The sequence below is a fragment of the Chionomys nivalis genome, chromosome 1, assembly GCF_950005125.1.
Source record: "Chionomys nivalis chromosome 1, mChiNiv1.1, whole genome shotgun sequence".
Lineage (NCBI taxonomy): Eukaryota > Metazoa > Chordata > Mammalia > Rodentia > Cricetidae > Chionomys > Chionomys nivalis.
The window spans coordinates 119,448,089-119,472,142 of NC_080086.1; the positions used below are offsets into that span (position 1 = coordinate 119,448,089).

Genomic DNA, 24,054 nt, shown 5'->3' on the forward strand with positions numbered 1-24,054 from the left:
ATAGTCCCATCCAGATAACACAGTCCCATCAGAAATACAGAGGACTGCAGTAAACGCTAAGAAAGTTAACAGTTTCTACTTTTTTGGAAGGGAAGGAGGGCAGAAAGAAACTGCTTTTGTCTAAACACCTTACTGAGCAGTCTGCTGTTTTATCTGTATTCATGAATCACATTTAAGCTTTACACTGTCTCACTGTATAAACCTGGTGAGTTACTGCCTAAGCTTGGTTTCCAGGTTCCATATTTATAAAATGAAGGAGTGGAGTCATGTGATCTCCTAGGTCCTTGATTTAACTGTCACTCACAACTCATGTCATGGTGCCTGAGACTCTCTTTAAAAACTCAACTCTCCGATCTTGGGGGAATTTTCACGTTCTATAAGAGCCGGGGAAAGCAGGCAGCTAAAAACGATGCTTCCTGGTGGCACAAGTGGGTTCCATAAACCTGGCAAGTCTGCGGGACCTGTCACCCACCATACCATCTCTGCTGCTTTGTGGCAGGTCTTAAATAAACTGACAAAATGAACTGAGGGCCAACCCATAGCAGACCTTCTCATTACTAACAGAGTTTTAACTAGGGACTTCTGAGCCGTGAGATTCTCAGTTGTGTCAATGGTGGACAGAATTCCTAGGGAATAAGGCAAGGTGTAATGACTACTCTTGGATGTCAGATTGACGATCACAACTGGAATTAACTAAAATCCAAGCAGGCTGGTGCACCTGGGAGGAACTTTTCTTGATTAGGTCATGTGAGGTGAGAAGATCCACCCTAAATCTGGGCCACACCTTCTGGTGGCAGCCTATCTACGGGAGAAGGAAGCTCTTGCTTTGCCTGCTTGCCCTCGCTCTCACTGGCAAGTTTATTCCTTCACTGGCGGTAGAGCCTGCTTCTTCATGATTCTGATGTATACTAAAGACAAGCTGAGACATCCAGCCTTGTGGACTAGGTCCTAGGACTTTCTGTTGGGAAATAGTCACTATTAGACTAGTTGGACCACAGCTAGTAAGCCTTCTCAATAGATCATATATATTCACTCTGTCGGGTCTGTTTCTTTAGAGAATCCTGACTAGGACAGAAAGCTAGTCTCCTTTTTGTATTACAATTTAGCATGCTTTTCCAGGGAGACACAGCTTCCTGAACACCTGGGAAGAAAGCAATGTTAAAATGTCATTAAGAACAGAGAGTCCTGGTGAATTTAAGGAATAGGAGTGCTTGCAACTTCCTTTCCTGCATGCCAAAGACCAAATTTTAGTGCTCAGAATGTCAAATGTTAATCCTTCATGACACTTTAGGTAAATGAAATGGCTGTTGTATGACCTTGATTTCATGTCCTCGACCCAAGTCTGACTGCCTTTCAGTCACCCCAAGTACCTCATGAAGGAGTTGGGGCTGGTGTTCTCTAAACTCCTCAAATGGAAACCAGTCACCAAGAGGTTCTGTGCTTGCTCCATATTGCCCAAAGGATCCCCCAGAAACAGCTGTATTCATTGACTTTGGGGTAGCCATGAGGCTCAAGATGGAGAAAATAATGTCACATCTTTCTTTACTGTTTACATTTTTGTTTGTTATGTGATTAACACAGTCATCATCTTCAAAGTTTACCTTTGGGCGGTGGTGGTGCACACCTTTAATCCCAGCACTTGGGAGGCAGAGGCAGGCGGATCTCTGTGAGTTTGAGACCAGACTGGTCTACAAGAGCTAGTTCCAGGACAGGCTTCAAAACCACAGAGAAACCCTGTCTTGAAAAAGCAAAAAAAAAAACAAAACAAAAAAACAATAGTCACCCATAACTATAAAATTTATAAGCCGGGCGGTGGTGGCGCACGCCTTTAATCCCAGCACTCGGGAGGCAGAGGCAGGCGGATCTCTGTGAGTTCGAGGCCAGCCTGGTCTAGAAGAGCTAGTTCCAGGACAGGAACCAAAAAAAAAAAGCTACAGAGAAACCCTGTCTCGAAAAATCAAAAAAAAAAAAAAAAAAGTTTACCTTTATGGGAAACGGAGCTAAAGGGTAAGTAAGAAGGATTCCACACTTCACTTCTAATGTGATCTAGAAGCCTGAGCTAGATGAAAGATTCCAATGTTCTTTACCTCTTAATGAAAACTAATCGAAAGTTTAAGATCATGTTTACATTTAGCCCTATACTCACGGAATCCCCACTGCCTTATGGGATAGATACAAGTGTAGGCTGTATAGAGGAGTGAGGACATTGAGTCATAAGCATGAAGACCAATGGGCATGAAGACAGACCAATGGGCATGAAGAGTTTTGTACTGTCCCTTCATCACCGCACTGGGCTACACAGGGCCTCCTGACTGTTCCCTCCATCCTTCCAGGCAGACCACAAGCTCTCTTTTCTCTCACACCTCACACCTCACAGATAGAGGTGTCATCTCTGACAGTCAGGGGACACCTCTAGACACTGAGCACAATGCAGAGGAGGAGAATGTGGCTCAGGTCAACCGACAGAAGGCTGGCTCACCCCTCAAAGCCACTCCTCACAGTATGTGCACGGGGCTTGGGGGAGGAATTTTTTTCTCTCATTTTTCCTGTGTGTGTGCACGCATGTGCACATGTGCACACATGTGTGTGTGTGTTTTGCAAATGTGTGGGCATATGTGTGGATACATGTGCCAAAGTTTGATGTCAATAATCATGCTTAATTGTTTTTCCACTTTATTCATTGGAGCAGGCTCTCCTAATCAAACTCATAATGCATCAATACAGCTGGTGTCGTTAGCCAACTTTCTCCAGGAATCCCACCTCTGCCTTTTTGAGATTAGAATTACAGGTGGGCCACCATACCTACATGTCACTTATGTGGCTTTCTGAAAGTCTGAACTCAGTTCTGATACTTGTATAGCAAGTGTTTAACCTCTGAGCTGTCTTCGCAGCTCAGTGTGGAGACTTTGAACAGCTACAGTGAGGATGAGTGGAAACAGTGCTTGAACACATATTTCTCCTATAGCACTGAGGAACAGCATAAAATAGCCAGCTCAGGATATAGAGACAGTGCCCTGTGCCGTGGGGAAGAGAGCCTGTGTCTAAGCAGGACTAGAGGAAAAAGCATATGCCTATCAATTTGGGCTTTCTTTTAAGTATGAACCACTGGCTAGGAAGTGATCCCTTCCCTTACTAATTGAATACTGGCCAATTTGCTATTAATTAGTGTACATATAAAAGTTCAGTGGGAAAGATGGAAAACCCAATCTTAACCCTAACAGTGAAATCCATACAACCTGGCCTTGCCTATCTGTAATATAGATTCCTGTCCCCCACCCCCACCCCATGTCATACACAATAAAATGTCCATCCAGCATCAGAACAGGACATACACTCAGCCTCTCTGTGTCAACCTCAGATTCAAGCCCTTGACAACCCTTCTGTTGGCAGCTTGGGATGAAGCCAACAGGGGACACAGTGATCCCCTGGTCCTCCTGAATCTGTACTATATATAAGACATGGAAAGGAATGAGATGGCCTTTAGAGTAAAAAAAAAAAAATGTATGTCAGGAATGCTTCAAACAGAGACTTTTGGGAAATATAGCCTTAGGAAGCAGCAAGTCCCAGACTGGAAAGTTCTAGAACAGAACATGCCCGAACAACAAGCAAGCACTGAATACCATGGATGAGAAGAGCCTGTCCTGTGCCACCCCATGTGAGCACTCTCTTGTGTGTAGCTCTGAGAGACAGGGACAAGGTCAGCAGAGGAATCTGCCAAACACTGACTTAGAGAGATACTATCTTGTTTAGGAGACCTTAGCATCAGGGCAGGCTAGAAGGGAGGGACAGTGGCACAAACGGTACAGGTTATTATCCTGATGACAGAAGGGAACTTCTCTAGAGCTGCAGTTCCCAGGAGTGGTGACTTGAATGATAACAACCCCCACAGGCTCATAAACTTCTATGCTAACTTCAGTTGGTGAAGCATTTGAAAGGATTAGGAGGTGTGACCTTGTTGAAGCAGCTGTGCCTTTGTTGGAGAAGGTGTATCACTAGAGGTAAGCTTTGATATTTCAGGCCTAGCTGTGTGCCCTCCCTCTCTTCCTCCATCCCCACCTCTTTCTCTCTGTAGATCAGTATGGAGCTCTCAGCTACAGCCCCAACACCACTTGTGCCACCATGTTCTCCCACCATGGTGATAATGGACTAAGCCTCTGGAACTGTAAGCAAGACCCCAGTTACATGCTTATCCTTACAAGTTGCCTTGGTCATTGTGTCTCTTTACAGCAACAGAACAGTGAAGAAAATGGTAAGTTACTTGAGGAATACATAATAAATGTAAATGTGAATATAACCAACTGGTGTGGTGTGGGAGGTCCTTCTGTATATGTGTTGCTTTTATTGGTTAATGAATAAAGAAGCTGCCTTGGGCCCAGGCAGATCAGAATAGAGGTAGGTGGGGAAAACTAAACTGAATGCTTGGAGAAAGAAGGCGGAGTCAGAGAGATTCCATGGAGCTGCCAGAGGAGAAAGATGTAAACAGGCAGCTGGAACCTTACCAGTAGGCCATGAACCTCATGGTAAAATATAAAATAATAGAAATGGTTTAGCCAAAGATATAAGAGCTACCTAGCAATATGCTTAAGTGATTGGCCAAGCAGTGATTTAATTGATATAGTTTCTGTGTGATTATTTTGGTTCTGGGAAGCCAGAAATGAACAAGTGGCTTTCTACAACAAACTGGCACACCAATGTGGTTGACTAAGTCCACATCAAACCTGAGAAAGCTTGAAAAGGAATCTAGACACACAAAACAAACAAAGTTAAGCATTTTCTCAGATGGGCTCTATTTGCCAGAAGCAAGCAGAGGCAAGATTCTTTTAAGAGGTTTCCTGACTCAGTGGTAGCAGCAAAAACTGTATGATTTAAAAACAATGGCTTCCTGGTTCACCAGCATAAACAGCTCTGACTCTTCTGGGGGGGTTCAGCTACGGAGCACTTGAATGGGGTTTGTGAGCCTGGGTGCTTGTATGCCTGCTTGGGGTTAGGAGGAAAGTGGCTGAGACCATGCCCATGGCTCAGCACTCCCTACCTGGGCAAGCAACAGGATCTGGTCTGCTAGGAGCATACAGGTAAGAAAGCATGGTGGATTCCTGCCACCATACACAGAAATATTTCCAGACCACTCATTGTGCTGCATGGCAGATTTAGCTATTACTCAAATATTAAGAAATTATTGCTTCATGCTCCTTCTCAGAGTTACACAATAGGACAGATTCAGACATAAAAGACCTCTAAATAAGACACTGTGTGTTTAAAAAGGGTACATAGGCTTGGGAGAGAGAAGAAAAAAAATATAGGCAGTTATAAAAGAAAGTAATATGTTTATAAAAAATAAAACATTAAAACAAAGTATTTAAAGAGACAGAGTACAGATAGTCATAGATTATCAAAGGAGTAAAGAAAAATAAGCCATGTAAAGATGGAATATACACAGAGTCTGCATTATGTATACTATTGTGTTTTCTTTGAATTTTTTGACTATGAAAGAGCTAAGTAGAGAGAGAGATTTCATTGTATGGGCTGCTAAGATAAACCAGTATATATATTTTAAAGGTATTATGACTTCAGGATTTAGGTCTAAGGATTTGTTGTTTTGGAAAAGAAGTTCTTCTTTCGTTTCCACAAAGGATGAGAACCTGCGGATTTCTTCTAGACTAATGTAGTTTGATGGTCCAAGATCCCCCTGAAAGATCTCCATAAATACCCCCCAAAATACCTTGTCCAACAAAAAGCAGGAAGCAGTTTGGAGAGAATTATGCCCAAATTCCCAAATATTGTTTATAAATGTTTGTTTATACTTAAATGAGGATATGCTATAAAGATGGATACTTTGCATGGTATGGATCTTGGTTTATTGATACAAATTTAAGGTTAATTTTGTTATTTGTATATTTCTGCTCTTAATTAAGGTATTATGTTTTTACAGCTCATTTAAAAATGTAATTATTAAATTAATTAAAAATTACAGGTTAATAGTCATCTATAATAGTCTATAATAGTCATCTATAATAGTCTATAATAGTCAAGCTTATAGTCATGTTAGTTAGATTTTCTAGATGTACAGAGATATATTTCAGATGGATAGGTATTCTTCAAACCTTTAAAAGATTGTAAGATATGGCATTTAAAGTGTTTTAAGAACTTAGGACTTTTCATAACAATGAGACACATTTGCTCCTGGCAGCACCAATCTACTTCAGGAGGATGAGGGGTATTGAAGAGGCTCCTCATGGAGTTTGTTAGCCATTTGGGCAAGAAACTGCTCTTGCCTGAACTACTTGAATTGCACTTGCAGGACCCACAGAAAAATGACTGCTAAAGTTGCCTAATGAAGGTGAGACAGTCCTTTGGGGTTCCTGCTTTACGAAAGAGTCTGCCAGACATTCTATAGGACACAGAAGAAAATTACTGACAGACTGCCAATACAAGCAGAACTGTCTTCGAAACTTCCTGCTTCGTGGAAAAGTCTGCTGGATACTATGGGTCTGTAGGCTGAAGATGGATGCTCCAATGTCACAGCAGAACTGTGGGTGACTGTTCAGGCAGCGAGAGGTCTCTGTCAATTCTGGAGTTTTGGAAGTTGCTTACAATGCACTTCCTGTTTACTGGGTAATATTATATCGTTCTGGAGTCTTTGATGGAGTTGAAGAATAGATAGTTATAATTATAATTTTTCTTAGTTATGATAAAAGATAAAGTAGATATAAATATTATAACTAATTCTTGTTTGATAACTGTTTTGTTGTATGTAATTTTACTATGTTAAAGTTAAAACCTTTCTTTTTATTTAAACAGAAAAGGGGAAATGGTGTGGGAGGTCCTTCTGTATATGTGTTGCTTTTATTGGTTAATGAATAAATAAGCTATCCTAGGCCTGTGCAGGGCAGACTAGAGCTAGGCAGGGAAAACTGAATGCAGGAGAAAGAAGGCAGAGTCAGAGAGACTCCATGGAGCCGCAAGTCAGAACCTTGCTGGTAGGTACAAGCCTCATATTAAAATATAAAATAAAAGAAATAGGTTAACTAAAGATAAAAGAGCTAGGTAGCAATATGCTTAAGTGATTGGCCAAGCTGTGATTTAATTAATACAATATCTGTGTGATTACTTTGGTTCTGGGAAGCTGGTAATGAAAAAGTGGCCTCCTACAACAACCAACTACTGTGTACAACAACATATAAGAATTTAAAAAACACTAGAGGTTTAAGAAAAATGGCCCTTTGAAGAGCTTGAAATTTAGTGAACAATGGTCTAGACCAGCGGTTCTCAACCTTCCTAACGCTTCAACCCTTTATTACATACAATTTCTCATGCTCATATTGTGATGACCCCAACCATAAAATCATTTTGTTGCTACTTCGTAACTGTAAACTTGTTACTGTGATGAACTGTAATATAAATATTGGATATGCAGCATATCTGATATTCAATCCCTATGGGGATCATGAGGTTGAGAGCCACTAGTTTTAGTCTTGGACACATGGCCAGTGCTGGATGCACCAACAGAACTAAAGGCGATAAGAGCCCCAGTGAACTATATTTTGTATGCTCCCTTCCTCTCCCCACCAAGTAGGTAAACTTGTGAGTTGCCTCTAAACAACAATGCAGCACAACAAAGACAATATGATGTCACTACTCAAGCGATGACATACTGTGTGAGAGGCATTGGATTTTTTTTTTTTTTAAATGAGCTGTCCTGTTCTGGCTGTTCTTAAATTCCTGGGCTCATGTGATCCTATTGCCCCAGACTTCTGAGTACCTAGAATTATAGGTGCGTCCATTATGCCCACCATGGGCATACAGATCTTAGACTCAAACCTGCTTTCAAGGTTACCAGAGGGGAATCTCCTTGGGTGGGCCCACTAGCCCTTGAGAGAAGGTTCTATTCCTTCGCTGAGTTTAGAAACTCTGAGAAGTTAAGCCCTTCTCTGCAGCTAGCCTCAAGCAAGCCTCGTCAACTATCAAGTCTTAAGAACAAAAATTCTGACCATTAGCATGTGACCTTGGAAGAAGAACCCAGACTTCATATGGGAAGCTGACTTAGCTGTCACCTCCACTACAGCATGGTGATACCGAGCATTAGAGTGGTTGAGAAGCTGGGAAAGGAGTAGAGGTTGTTCCCAGACTCCAAGGCTGTGTGGTATGAGCCAGACAGCAACATGAAGTACAGACATGGATCCCCATAGGACAGGCTAGAGCCATGCTTCTCAACCTGTGGGTCGTGACCCCTTTCATAGGGGTCACATATCAGACATCTTGATTGTCAGATATTTACATTATTATTCATAATAGTAGTAAAATTACAGTTATGAAGTAACAACAAAATAATTTTCTGGTTGGGGGTCACAACAACATGAGGAAGTGTATTAAAGGGTCATTGCACTAGGAAGGTTGAAAACCACTGGTCTGGAGTGTGGTCTTCTGGAAACACTGACCTCCCCCACCCCGGGTGCTCCTACTCCAACTTTATGAATCTGGAGACTAGTAGAAGGAAGAGAATCCTGGGGTGAGCTTGACCAGTACCTTTCAGAGAACAGAGAGTCAAGAGCAGTCAGAAGTGCTGAAGTGAGCCTGGTCAACTCTACCCTAAGGCAAAGCCGCTCCTCCACCACCCAAGTTTTGGAAAAGGAGGAAGCAAAGACCAAGTAAAGAAATGGATAGTCAGTGGGAAAAAGCAACTTTAGCATCTTTGTTGGTGATTTTAAGTATTTGCTCCTTCCTCCCAGAATTCCTGACCTCACAGAAGAGACTGCCTAAAGCTCTTTTACTGGAAAACGTGTGTGTGTGTGTGTGTGTGTGTGTGTGTGTGTTTGTGTGTGTTATGTTGGAAGGGGACTGAGCTACTAGCAATAAATAAAGGACTGGACAATCTGAAAAAAGTCACTTCCTGTTGGATAATGTCTAGTTCCCACTCCCCACCCCCACGCCTGGAACATAAACCTCCAGCCCTGAACACAACTCCTCCTTCCCAGAGTCTATTGACTGGAGACAGTTAAGCCAAACAAACTCAGGAAAGGGCAAGAGATCAGGAAGTGGAGGAAGTTCGTGGCACAGGAGGAAAAAGACAAGAGAATGCCCTGATGTTCGAGGAAGAGGGTGGAGGAGTCAGAGGAGTGCAGGCTGCCTCAGGATCACAGAGTCAAGACTTTAAATGTCACCGCTCGAGCATTAAATCAAAACAGGCATAAACAGCCGGTCAAATCTCCTGGGGCCTTTCAAATATTAACATTCATAGTGATAAACAACACCCCCTCCCCGCCCCAGTTCTCTGTATGCAAATTGGAACAAACAGCTGCTGGGAGACCCGCTGGGCAAGGACCAGAGGTAGTTCAAGTGTCTGGAGAAGTTGGCTTTTGTTCTCTGAGGAGGAAAGAGAGAAGAGGCTACCTGTAGATCACGCCATGCTGGTGGAGGAACATGAGAGCAGACGTGACCTCTGCAGCATAGAACCGGGAACGAGGCTCGTCGAATTTTCGGGACCGCTGAATCTGGAACATGAGGTCTCCACCATTTACATATTCCATGACGAAAAAGAGGCGATCCTGGAAGGAGAGAAGAAAGTGGTACTTAAGCCAAACCAGGGCAGCATCTAGTTAGGACTAGCTATCCTCTGGGGATCCCCCAGGGGTAAACAAGGCCTTATGGCAGGTGAAGGCTGATGGAGTATTCCAGAGCGAGACAAAGGGAGGGAACACTTGAAGCAGGGTGTCAAGGGCTGTGTAAAATTCAGTCTGTGGGGATGGGGACATAGCTCAGTTGGTACAGGGCTCCTCTAGCAACCAAGAAGCACTGGGTTACATTCCCAGAAGCACACAAACTGGATTTATGGTGCAAGACTGCAGTCCCAACTTTGGAGGCTGGGTAGAGCCAAAGAATGCAGAAAGCCCTTACACCAGGGGTTCTCAAACTTTAACACACTTCCCCATGTTGTGGCCATACCAACCATAAAATTATTTCATTCTACTTCATAATTGTAACTTTGCTATTGTTATGAATCATATGTAAAAAAAAATAAATCTGTGTTTTTCAATGGTCTTAGGTGATCCCTATGAAAGAGTTGCTCAACCCCAAAGGGGTTGCAACCCACAGGTTGAGAACCACTGCTCTAGGCCTTCTTTCCTTAAGCACAGCCCTAGGGAGCTGAGCCACAGTCACCTACCACTCAGGGTAGCCCCCCTTATCTGTATCTATGACAACATGAGGAGAGAGAAGCTCAAACCCACTTTGCACAGTTCACCATTTCCTAAGCAGCTAGAATGTGGGATAGCATTGGGGCATCAGGGAAGGGCTTATAAGCTGTGCGGTCCTGCTGGCCTACAGTCAAGGACGGAGATGGGACATGGGCAGAGTGGCAGAAAAACACAAAGGGAACCGAGCAAGGTGACAATACTGGTGCTATCCGAACTAGAAAACCAGGGAGGAGCCTAGAAGGAGATAGACCTTACTTCACCAAGTCAGGGACAGATACCTCACCATGGAGCAGAGTGAATATGCTTAGGGACAGCAACGTGACCAGACCAGAGGGACAGCAAAGTTAATGGAGGTCTGAGAGGTCAAAGAGACCCAAGGCATCCTGCTCCCCACAACAACCCTTCTTCTTTCCCCTCAATCTTTCTCATGTCTCATGTAGCCCAGGCTGCCCTAAAATTCACTATGTAGCCAAGAATGATCTTGAACTTTGTTTTTTTTTTTTGTTTTGTTTTGTTTTTTGTTTTTTTTCGAGACAGGGTTTCTCTGTAGCTTTGGAGCCTGTCCTGGCACTAGCTCTTCTAGACCAGGCTGGCCTCGAACTCCCAGAGATCCGCCGGCCTCTGCCTCCCGAGTGCTGGGATTAAAGGCATGCGCCACCACCGTCCGGCTGATCTTGAACTTCGATTCTCCTGCCTCAACTTCCTAAATGCTGCAATTAGCAGTGTATGCTGCCATGCCTGTTTTATGTGCGCTGGAGATCAGTCTACCAACTAAGCTACCTCCTCAGCCCTGGATGCATTCTTAGCATAGAAATGTATTCTAAAAGAAGTTCACAAGAGGACACCATCTTCCCCTAAGACTGAATAAAATCATCCACAGATAGCTACTTCACTCTTACCATTCCTTTGGCAGAAAGTACACACTAATCTCCTCTGTGGGCTACCTTACTGGCATTCAAAGAGGACCCAGGGTAGAATTTCTCTTCCATTTGTTTCATATTTCTTCTCTCTGTGGTGGTTTGAAAGAAAATGGCTCCCAAAGGAAGTGCCATTATTAGGAGGTGTGGCCTTGTTGGAGGAAGCATCCCACTATGGGGGTGGTCTTTGAGGTCTTTTTTGCTCAAGTTTCCCTTGGTGTGATAGACAGTGCATTTTCAATTGCCTTCTGATCAAGATGTAGGCGGCACCATGTCTGACTGTGCGCTGTCATGTTCCCCAACATGATGATAATGAACGGAACCTCTAAACTGTAAGCTGGCCCCTCATTTAAATGTTCTCTTTTCTAAGAGGTTCTGTGACCATGGTGTCTCTTCACAGCAACAGAATCCCTAACTAAGACATCCTCTAAGGCCTCCCCTGCTTTTTCCCCAGCACATCAACTTGTCTTCAGAAGTTCATGCTACCTTGCTGACTGTTCATCTGAGCCCGTGGTTCTCAACGTGTGGGTCATGACCCCTTTGGGAATCAAATGACCCTACACAGGGGTCACATATACATATCCTGCATATCAGATATTTATATTACGATTTGTAACAGTAGCAAAGTTATAGTTATGAAGTAGCAATGAAATAATTTTATGGTTGGGGTCAGCACAACATAAAGAACTATGTAAAGGATCATAGCATTAGAAAGGCTGAGAACCACTGCTCTCTGCATTCCTTCCCATTCATATCATTTAGACCGATAGTGCTCAGACCAACTCCCACCCAAGGGATCAACAGCTCTAACAGTGGGACCAAGCCACTCATTGTTAAAGCCCCAGGTGATCCTGATATCCGCCCAGGGTGGGGAACCACAGACTATCATCCATCTGATTTCTACCAAGATTTTTTACAACAGTAAAACTTAAAGAATACTAAATTAGTTTTCTTTTTTTTTCATTTCAAGGATTCCCTCTACGGTGTAAATTAAAGCTACTTTGAGATTCTATCTGACCCCAGTCACAATGACTTGCTATCGGACAATGATCTTGTACTCTGTAAAGATTTGTTACTTGTATTTTAATAAAACACTGATTGACCAGTAGCCGGTCAGGAAGTAGAGGCAGGACAATGAGAACAGGAGAATTCTGGGAAGAGGAAAGGGTCAGTCTACAGTTGCCATCCAGACACAGAGGAAGCAAGATGAGACTGCTTGCTAATAAAAGGTACCAAGCCATGTGTCTAACACAGACAAAAAATTATGGGCTAATGTAAGTTATAAGAGTTAATAACAAGCCTGAGCTAATAGGCCAACCAGTTTATAATTAATGTAGACCTCTGTGTGTTTCTTTGGGATTGAAAAGCTGCGGGATGGGGAGGGACAGAAACCTCTGTCAACAATGGCTATCATCAAGAAAGCAAACTGTGCCAAGTCCAACAGATGTTGGCAAGGATGGGAGAGTGGTAGACACACCACTGATGGGGATGCAAACTGGTGAAGTCACTGTGGAAGTCAGTGTGGAGGAGGTTCCTCAAAGAACTGAAAATAGAACTCCAATAATATCCAGTCAGATCACTGGTATGTACCTGAAGGATTGTGCATCCACGTGCCAGAGAGAGCTTGTATGTCCAGGTAGATTGGTGCCCTATTTGTAACAGCTAAGACACAGAACTAGCCTATGTATCCATCAACAGCAGAATGAAGAAAATGGGGCACACACACGATAGTTAATTCAGCTGTAAAGAAGAATGAAATTGTGTGGAGGAAGAAGGGGTGTGAATGAAGGGGGAGAGGTACAAGAGAGAGTAATGGGTGGGTGTGAACATTAGTGTGCCAACCTGGTGTGACTCTCAATGAAGGAGAGCCTAGATAGGCTAACACGTGACCACATCTCTGGAGCTGTCCTGGTGGCCGTAAGAGGTGTGGGAAGTCTCAGACTCAAAGCGCACAGCTCCATCCTCTGGTTTGGGACCCTGGTCTGCGTAAGAGTAGAGAAGACTGGCTGAGTGGTAATCACACATGCTTTTCTCTCTCCGCTCTTGAAAGTGGATGTCACTGACTATTTCACACTCCTACAACGCTGAATTCCCTGCTGGGATGGACTGTACTCTGGACTCAAAAGCCAAATCAGTCCCCTTCTTCCATAAGATGCTTTTTGGTAGGACATTTCATTATAGTAACAGAAATAAAATTAAAACAGCAGGGGAAAAAAGACCAATTTTAAATGTTTTCTACTTATACATGGAATCTAGATTTAACTCTCTCTGTGTGTGCATAGATATGTGTGTGTGTACAAGGAAAGCAAAAGAGGGATCAAAAAGAGGAAGGAAAGGGATTAATAAGAGAGGGTACAACTGTAAATAATGGTTAAATATGAAAAAATACAATGATATATGTACAAAAATGCCTTCATGAAGACTATTATTCTATACACTAAAACTTAATTTAAAGAAAAGAAAGGGATCCCTCCAAGAACAAACACCTTAGCCATCCACATCACTCAGAGACGCATAAGAGCAGGGATCCTTGCAGTCCACCCTGTTTCTGATTTGGAACTTGAACATCGACATCTTTAACAAGGTCTCAGGAGATGATGCTGGTCCAGTGACCACACTTGGAGAACATCTGTCCTAGAGGCCATGGGACCAGCCTTTTCCAAGGCAAGCACAGACACACTGCTTGTTCATACTGCCCCATCAGCTGGACAGTTCTCCATCAGAAATAATGGCCACGACATCCAGCAAGTAGTGACCAACCCCGAGCTTAGGCTGTGACCACAATGGAGGATTTGAAGAATCCAAATCTCTAAGGGAAAACATCTCCCTCTCCTCTTGTAGTCTACCCTGACATTAGCCACGTAGTCCTCAGAGTGGAGGCTGCAGAGTGACAGAGGGGAGTGCCCGCCACAACTATAGCCCTCACTGGATGCCTGACCGCGAGCAAAGAATTTTATCTCTCTGTGTTCAACTTTATGGCCTGCAAAAATGAGGACGCAGGGTCTACCTTAGAGAACTATGCTTTACTTTTTGTTTTGCAGAAGCCAGAGCTCAAATTGAAGAGTCTCAAGCATGCGAGACAAGCCACACCCCTAACCCTAAATTCTATGTTTAAACGCCCAGTTTGTAGTTGGTGCTCCATGAGGATTAGCCAGGCCTATTGTCACTGGCTGTACTGATAGCTGTTATTACTCCATACCTCTTTTCTAACCTTTCTCCAGCTTTCTTCCCTGATTATCTTCTCTTCCAACAAATATCACTTCCCTGAGCCCCCAGGCTGATTTCCTCCTGTTGAGTCTATGTCCTTTCATGTCCCTTTTCTCTTTTCTGGGTCACCTCTGCCTCTTTGCAGACTTCTCCCTGCAACCATGAAGTGCCGAGCTCACAAGGCTGGACGCTGGGCCTCCCTGGTGGTGTGAACTTATTTATGTACACCCACAGCTTCCATGGCTCTCTGTATGGATGACTCATATGCTTAGCCCTAGACGCCGTCTGTAAGTTCCAGACCCTCATGTCTGCATCTGATCCCCCTCCAGATGCCTCCCAGGCACTCAAACATGTCAAAACGAACCTCTTTGTCTTCCTCAGCAAGATGGTCCTCGCATGGAGCTTCCTGTCTGAGGTCCAGTCTTCACCTTCAGCTGGGTTTTCAAGCAGCCATCTTTAATCCTCCCTCTGCTACCTCTCCAACACTCCCCACCAGTCCTGCTGCTCTTGCCTTTTCTCGTGCCCTGCCCACTTCTCTTGGTCTCCACCACTGCCATGATGACCTCTCCGACTCAAGCAGCTTTTCTCTCCTGTCTAGAGTTCGGCTCTGTTAGGAGGGTTCTGCACTTGTCTCAGCTTCCTTTCCTGATGTTAGTCACGCTGTAGGCGGAGGGACTTGGCTGAGATGGAATATGATTACACTCTTCCATATTCCTCCCCTCACCCTACTGCTATTAATATGTGTGTGTTGTGTGTGTGTATGTGTTGTGTTGTGTGTGAATATGATGACACTCTTCCATATTCCTCCCCTCAACCTACTGCTATTAATATGTGTGTGTTGTGTGTGTGTATGTGTGTTATGTTGAGTGTGTGTTGTGTGTGTATATGTGTCTTGTGTTGTGTGTGAATATGATTGTGTGCGTGGTGTGTGTGTGTGCGCGCACACTGTGAGTATGTTGTACACGCACATGAGTGTGTGGGTATGTCGAACCATGAATGCATGGGTGGAGGCCAGGGCAAGAGATGAAGCATCTTCCTGTTTTGTTCTAATCCTATTACCTAGAGATGGTCTCTCACTGAACTGCAAACTTGTCTCTTCAGCTAGACGAGTTGACCAAGGCAGTGTCCGGAGTTGCCCCTCTCTGCTCATCAATACTAGTCAGAGGCATGTGCAGATATGCCTAGAATCTTACATGGGTTCTGGCAATTCAAACTCGGGCCCTTCTGCTTACACAAGGCAAGCACTTTCATCCACTGAGTAACCTGCCGAGAGCTCCTTAATTCTTTTAAAGGCTTGTGTTCCTCTTAGGACAAGCAGCAAACATCTTAGCACACCGTAGGACTCATATGATCTTCTGAGTCACTTGCCTTCCAGCTGTCCCTTATTCCTTCTGCCCTAGAACCTCATTTCATGTCCTTGCTGTTTGGAATCTTTCCCTTCTCTCTCTCCCACAATGAGTTCCCCGTATCTCCTTACTGCAAAGATTTCAGTGCCGTCAACATTTCTTTGGGGAGGTTGTCCTTGATTTTTCTGACAAGATCCACTCCATCTGTCTTTGTGTTATGTCCCGTGTTACAACATTCAGTTCAAGGAATGTCATATTTGTGTGACTAGGATTTTCACATTACCTCTGTATTGGCTAGATTTATGTCAACTCAACACAAGCAATTTCATTTTAGAAGAGGGAACCTCAACTGAGAGAACGCTCTCACCAGCCTGGCCTATGGGCAAGCCTCTGGTGTATTTTCTTTACTGATGGTGGCTGGGGCGGTGTGGGTGGGGCACTCCAGCTCACTTCGGGTAGCATACTAAAACTGGCTGACAGTCCTGGGCGCTGCAAGAAAGCAGACCAGGAAATCCACAAGGAGCAAGTCAGTAAGCAGCACTCCTCCCTGGTGTCTGCTTGAATTCCTGCCTTGAGTTCCTACCGTGGCATCCCTCAGTGACGGGCTTGTCCACTGCAAGCAGAGACAATCCTTTTCCTCCTTGTGCTGCTTTTGGTCACAGTGTTTTCTCACAGTGAGAGAAACTTTAATTAAGGCAGTCTGTATGCTCCAGGAAGGCAGGGGCTGTTGGTAGCTCTGCAGTGCTTCTTATGAGTTTTTTTCTTTTTAAGGGAATTAGAAGCCCCAAAGGGAAATTTTTGTAATTCTCTGTTTTTTTTTTTTAAAAAAGTGCTATAGAGCTGGGGACGGAGCTTAGTATGCAGGACACTCCTGAGTTCTATGCCCACTACTGCACCAACAGCATTCAGCAGGCGGAGACAAAAAGGCCAGAAGTTCAGTGTCACCCTAGCCTAACCCTGAGTTTTGTTTCCTATCCTCTCCGTCAGCTGGGAGCAAATCTCACACTCAGTAGGTTCCTAGTGAATCTATGCTGAGTGCTTGCATTTTTTCCCTTTTCCTTCTTCTTTCAGTTTTTCAAGACAGGGTCTCTTCATGTAGTCCTTGCTGTCCTGCAACTCACTCTGTACACCAGGCTAGCCTTGAACTCACAGAGATCCACCTGCTTCTGCCTCCTGTGTGCTCGGATTAAAGGTGTGCGCCACCACTGCCCATTCCTGAGAGCCCGCCATATATCCCCATTGTTAGACATTCCAAATGAACCTGGTGTTCCCGTGTTATTTCGAAGCAGAAGAGCTCAGTCCATTTTGAACTTTCCTTTGGGTCTGCTCTCTTCCCCACAAGGCTCCAATGACTCTGCCAAAGCATTAACTACAGACCTCTTTACACATCAAGTCTGCTTTCTTCCCCCACAGGGCTCCTATGACCCCAAAGCATAGCTACTGACCTTTTGACATGTTAGGGATGCTTTCTTTCCCACATGGCTCCTATGACCCCCTTCCCACCGCAAAGCATAGTCACTGACCTTTCTACATGTCAGGGATGCTTCAAAGCAAGGCGAGCTTCCCCTTCCCTCCCTCTATTCAGTGTGCGTTGCCGCTGACCTCTGACACATTTGAGAAGGGTATTTTGATGCAAAGGGAGAAGCTCAATCATTCTGGGAACTGCTTAATTATATAAACTGAAATCAAAAGAAAGCTGGCAGGGTCAGCGGCTACTCATTAATCTCCTCTTGGCACCCACAGAAAACAAAACCAAAAACCAACTTCCTGGTAGAGTAAGCAAATATGTTTTCTGAGGTAATCAAAGGTTTGAAAAGCCTATTCTACACTCACCTCCCTTAATCTCCCTTGACTGTCTAAAATGTTACGGTCTTATGATAGCGAGTCAAATAATAAAAACTGCAAAGAGATTATGTGTCATGGCCATTTAGGGCAAGAATAGGGAATGAATGACCGACCAGTTGGAAGGACTGCATCATGGCTCTGAAATTCCCACTGGCCTCCTTTTTCCAACTCACCCACCTTCTTGCCTTCCAAGGTGACCCAAGCTTGAAGGCCCCTTCACCCTTGAGGTATGACAGATAAGACAGAGGCGTTCCCTCAGCAGCGCTGCACGTCCTGCTAAGGGGAGGGGGGTTTGTTTGGACGCACGTTCTCCACCATTTGTTAGATGTTTATAAGCACAGAGATTCTATCTTGTTTTGACTTCACATGAAGGCCCAACAGGAGACTAGACTTGGAACAGTCTGCCTTTGATGAACCTGTGATGACATCAGAGCCTTCTCTAGTGCGCCCAAGGGAGTCCTCCTCTTCTCTGCACTCCCACCCAGTGCTGAGGACACAAACCATAGGCTTATATGTGCTGGGCAAGTGTCCTATGATTGAGTAACACCAGTCCTTCACTCCACCTTCTAAATAACATCTCCCTACCCTACCTCACGTCCACATATCTAGGTCAGGGTTCCCAATCTGTAGGTCAAGACCCCTTAGGGGTCCAAAGGACCCTTCCACAAGGGTCGCATAAGACCACCAGAAAACACAGATATTTACATTACAATTCATAATACTAGCAAAATTACAGTTATGAGGGGGCAATAAAAATAATTTTATGGTTGGGGTTTACCATAACATGAGGAACTGTATTAAAATGGTTACCGCATTAGGAAGGTTGAGAACCACTGACCGAAGGCATCAACTCAGCAGGTCTTTCTTAAGTATACGGCCTGCATTTTGGTATCCAGGGGAACCAGAAAGTTACATAAGTTATGATTCTGGTATCCAGGAGCTAGGAATGTAACACAAGAAACCAGAGGGCAGTCCCATCCACTAGATGAATTCTTCAAGAACTAAGCAGGTTGTGAAACACTGGGGATCTGGTCTGAATCTTCTTAGGAATTTGTCACTTAGGCCCTACCATGAACAGGTCACCATGAGAAACAGTTACATAACAAGTTGGTCTACCTATTCTCCAAAATACAAGTGTATGGTGGAACTGGCCATGGCTGTGGGATTTGGTTCAGATTCACCTGACTTGGGGCAAAGACTAGTCCTATCTAGAACAATGTGAGGCAGAGGAGGAGAAAGCCTGGAGTCAAGAGCACAGCCCGAGACTGGACGCAAGTAGAAATGAGCACGCAGGAACAAGAGCGCAGGAACAAGAGGGTAGGACCACCCACTAAGCAATCCAATCCAAACCACCACCAACACCCAGGAGCTGCCTCCTAGGAAACATTGCTTCCATCCTGGACATCGAGGTGAGACAGACTGCAGGTGGGACCACCGGAGGGCTCTGAAACCCAAGTAGGAAAACGGGGATTCTAGAAAGCTTTTAAGTTGTAAAGTTACATAATCAGAGCCGACTTTAAGGGCAATCATCTTGGAAGCAGCGCCTTAGAAGCAAGACAGCTTAGAGTTGTTCTACCTTTTGGCAAGTTTGGTGATATGCGAGCATGTGTGTGTGTGTATGTGCACATGCATGTGTGTGTGTGTGTGTGTGTAAGCACAAAACATTCTCTCTAGCAAATTTTAAGTGTCTGATACAGCAATTGTAGGAACTAAACTACACAGAAAAGATCTGGGATGTAATCATCTTACATTGCTGAAACTAACTCCCAATTCTGTCTCTCCTGGTCCCTGACAACCACCATCTTTCTCTCTGCTTTTATCAGCCTGAATAATTTGAATTTATCACGTAACTGGTATCATTTAGTTTCTTCTGCTTCTGCTTCTTCTTCTTCTTCTTCTTCTTCTTCTTCTTCTTCTTCTTCTTCTTCTTCTTCTTCTTCTTCCTCTTCCTCTTCCTCTTCCTCCTCCTCCTCCTCCTCCTCCTCCTTCTTTTTCTTTTTGGTTTTTTGGAGAAGGGTTTCTCTGTAGCTAGGGAGTCTGTCCTGGAATTTGCTCTGCAAACCAGGTTGGCCTCAAACTTACAGAGATCCACCTGCTTCTGCCTCCCAAGTGCTGGGATTAAAGGTGTGCGCCACCACCGCCCGGCTAGCACTTTTCTTCTACACTTGCCTTATTAGACTTATCATAACATCCCCCAATTTCATCCATGTTTTTGGAAATGGAAGGACTTTTTTCTGAAGGGCAAATAATATTTCCCTGTACATGGTCAAGAAGACTCTTTCTCATCGTAACCATCTGTGTCAAAGAGAGTGGACCCAACCCTACTTGCAGCAAAGAGAAGATCCTTTCACAATTATTATCATTAACTTTCACTCAATTAGAGTTGATTAAATGGCAAAAACTCACATTCTGGTCTACTGGGTAAAAAGATACAGACATGATAGATATAAGATGTTTATTTCCAATTGTTTAAAGTTCTGATTATTTAACCTAAGCAGGGAGTCTCAAATTAAAGTTCAAAGGGACTTATAGTTGGGTCAAATTGAGTCACTTAATAAAACTCAAGCAAGCATTTCCTCCTTCAGATAACACCACATTTAGTCCCAAGACCAACGTCAAACACTGTCCCCTACCCTCCCATGCTTCTGTCTGGGTGGAGAGGAGAGCTGCAGTGCCTCCCAGCAGAAAACCCTTTCTTTCACAGGACCAGCAGCGCCTGTAGAAACAGCTCTTCTCCAAGGCTCTGAAGGTCCACATGAATCAGATCCAGCTGCGAACACCTCAGCAGTGCTGGGCACCAGAAGGATCCCTTCCAAGATTGAGGCTGCCACCACGGTCAGGCAGGAAGGGAGTGTCCTCATTCCCAGTTTCCTCTTTGTCTGACAGATAGAGGTTAGACAGAAGCCTTTCCATCCATGAAGGACACTGTGGTGCTGATTCACGGAAGCTCTTTCTTTTTCTCCATTGTTTGATGAGCATCGCGCCCCAGCTGACCTGCCTCCTCCCAGCATCCTGGCTTCCTCCTGGTTCCACCCCACTGGAGGCCTTCTCCAGTAATTGGCACTTGTGAGGCATGGCAGCTAGCCGACATCCTCTGTCTCCAGCTACTGCTCCCTTACCCTCCAGGAAAGCAGCGAGTCTACCACACGCCACCCCAGTCACGTCCCCAACGAGTAGCCCTGGTCATCTTGCAGAAGTTTCATGCTTTGCAATATGACTGGAGCCCCAGAATCTGGTCTGTACATGCTGCACAAGATCGTGACACAGGCCAACTATTTCTTTGATGTCGTCAAGAAATAATTTAAACAGAAAAGGAGAAAAAGGGAGTTGCTGCATTGGAGTCCATTGGACCCAGTCATCAACTGTTTGAAGCCAAAGTGAAGCAATTATGGGATGAGCTTTATAAGTCTTCCTAAACATAAGAGCAAAAGTGTTGCTGTAACTTCATTCCTCAGCCTGGTCAAGTTCCACCAACAGGTTCTCCTTTTATCAACTCTGCCCATGAGCTTAGGTTATGTCCCAACAATCCTGTATCCATCTCACGTGTTCACATATGCCTTCCTGTGCTCCAACAGGACAGAACTCATGACACCCCTTATGAGTCCATATCTGTAGAGCCTCAAGGCTGTAGAGTGCATTACCGCAGTACTGAATGAGTGTCCTTAGCCTCCAGCTCCGGGATGCTGGAGATGGTCCCCACCTAAAACTAGAGTTGGTCAGAAGGCTGATGCTGTAATCCCAGGTATCTTATCGCCTCTGTCAACAGAAGACGTAACTCTCAGAGAAGTCATGCTGGAGTCCTGGGTTCTAGGAGGCTTACAACCTGAATACCATTGTCAACACACCTGCAGCTTTGGGGCTGGATCAGTCCACGCCATTTTGTTGCTACTGCCTATTGTTGCCACGTTCTCTATCTTAATCCTTTGTCCCCCTGCTTGCTTGCTTACCTCTATCTAGAACTGAAACTCTGCTAGCTAACCCAGGGCTTTAGAGGGGCCTGTATCTATGTTAAAGTAACCTATCAGTTCAGAGGGAGGCAACCAAAAAAAAACCAAACAAACAAAAATAAACAAAAAACAAAATGACCAGCCACCTGGATAGTTCACCTCATAACCAGCTCTCAACACTCCGTCTTTTCCCTTCTCTTTCTTTCTTAAGACTATATAAGTTCTTAGGCCCATCCTGTACCTTTTAAATTAGAATATATTAATTTTGATTAATGTTTGATTATGACATTTTCATACATGCATATAATGCATCTTAATCACATTCACTTCCCCCTCCTCCCTCCCACTGATCCTTTTTTCTCTTCCCAAATAGTTCCCTTTTGTGCTGTCTTTAAGGTCATTTACCAGAACTTGGGTGAGGGCTTACTTACAGGAATATGGGCAACTTACCAATGGGTACACCAGGGAAAAAAAGTCTGTCTTCTCCACCAACCATGAAATCTTCAGGGAGGGGCATGGCATTGGGAGCTACTCCCTGCTCCATGACAGGATGTGGATGGGATCGCTCTTGTGCAGGTAAGCAGAACTGCTCAGAGTCCAAGAGTGCAACTGCCAGAGCATGCCCAGAAGACAACATTCCTCAACGCTCCCCCTTCCTCTCCCTCTTAGGAAATCTTTCTGCTCCCCCATCTTCCAGATGTTCCTGGAGTCTTGCAAGGGATTCCAGAGACGTCTTGTTTAGGGCTGAACACTCAGCACTTGCGGCTGCTTTTACAGACAGGCAAGGTTGGGAAGCTGACCCCAAATACGGAAGGCATATTGGTCTTTCCCTTCAGTTGTGAGAAGGAGCTACAACCTGCTTAGGCAGTAGCAATTGTGTTATGGAGGAGGGGAAAGAAGCCTCCTCTTGCTTTCCTAGCTTAGTGTGACAGTCAATATGAAAGGTTGTACCTTTGAGAGCAATGACCTGCTCAACTTAAAGACCACACACATCCACAAACATGCTGACACACACATACTGACACACACTGACTGAGACCCATACTGGCCTACACTCCGATACACACACACCCATACACACACACCAATACAGACAGACACCCTGACACACACAGTGTGGTCTCCACCACTCTTGCCTGAGTACTCTATAAAATGTAGTTTCTTGACTTAGATTGTCATAAGGCAGATTAGATGTCTCTCCCCTCTAACCAGGCACAAGCTTACCTCTGGTCATTCTAAACATAGCAACCCTTTCCATCCCTGATCTGCCCCAGAACATTCAGTTATCACCAGGTCGGCCTCTGAGGACTCTCAGAAGGGTCTCCATAGAAGCAGGCCACAGACATTAGTGAAGACTTTTCCTGCAGTCCCTGTTGGATCCTGCTGATCAGAGCAGGGGTCAGTGTGATGTCCACAGACTTGAATTCGTTCAGAGGAAGGCAAACGGGAGGGCGAAGGGAGGTCATAGCTTATAAGAAGCAATGTGGCAATGGCAAGGAAGCATTCTGCTTTAGAGGAGGACCGTCTGAAGGGAATAAGCACATGGACCATCAGACAAAAGGACCCACTGGAGGGGAACTCTCTTAAATCATTAGAAAAACTTCATGCTGCAAGGAGATTCTGTCTGTTACTGAGCCATGCTGAGACCAATGAGCAGAATAGAGTTATCAAGGCCTCTTTTGTTATGGGAGACCGAAGTTTCCTTATAGTGCCAACACTCTGTCAACATTGATTCCTACCGCTTTGTTCTGCACGAAGTTCCTTCCAACATGAAGGGTTCTGGCCTCAGCCGGATGGTCATACTTCGGAGCTATTCACAGAGATACCCGCTGCTCATGGAGAGGCTGGACCAGACAGTCTGGCTGAGTGTCAGCGTGCCTTGGGAGGGTTTTCAAGTATACAGGTTACCAGACCAGACTTCTCTCGGAGTGCCCAGATCTGTGGTGGCCTCTGGAATATGTGTTTATGCTCACTGCCCCAGGTAACCCCTTGTGAATAGTAATGGCTGATAGCCAGTTGACTAAGCAGGGTCCAGGAAGCCTTCTAACAGCAAGACTTGGTGATTCTACTTCATCCCAACTTGTTTTCTCTGATAATTTCAAATGTTAGTGAATTTAACTAGAATATAAGTGGTATGTAGTGTTCTTCTAACACAACATAGTGACGGACAGGCATCACCCTTCAAGGGACAGTTTCTACAGTAAGAGCTGTCTCCTAGAATTACCACAACTGTGCTGCCTGTATCTGCTTGTGTCCCTACAACCATCCAGACTGACATGCCATCAGACAATGAAGCAATGAACCCCAAATCATTAAAATTGCCCCAAGAATCCCATGCTGGGAGAAGGTGAAAAGCTGCAGGGGAATTGTACACCATTCTGACTACTTATCGGACCACCTGATAAGACAAAGCCAAGACAATGATAGGCAGGACCACACCTTGACCAGGACTGCCAATGCATACCTGTCCTCTATCTGAACCTAAATTCCACGTCAGTGCCCCCAAACAGAGACCTGGGAGTTCATGGACCCTTTATTTGTGCCTCTTCCCACACGGCCATATTGAAGACATCTCCTGATTCTGTTTTCTTATTCTAACATG

At 44.6% G+C, this 24,054-nt stretch overlaps 1 protein-coding gene across 1 annotated transcript in view; it reads right to left on the bottom strand.

Moving 5' to 3' along the window:
• Window positions 1-24,054, bottom strand: part of Prkce (protein kinase C epsilon) — a 514,529-nt gene that overhangs the window by 98,941 nt on the left and 391,534 nt on the right. The window contains exon 12 of the mRNA XM_057762421.1: window positions 9,388-9,542. Within this exon, the coding sequence (XP_057618404.1) occupies window positions 9,388-9,542 (155 nt within the window). The remainder of the gene's footprint in view (window positions 1-9,387; window positions 9,543-24,054) is intronic.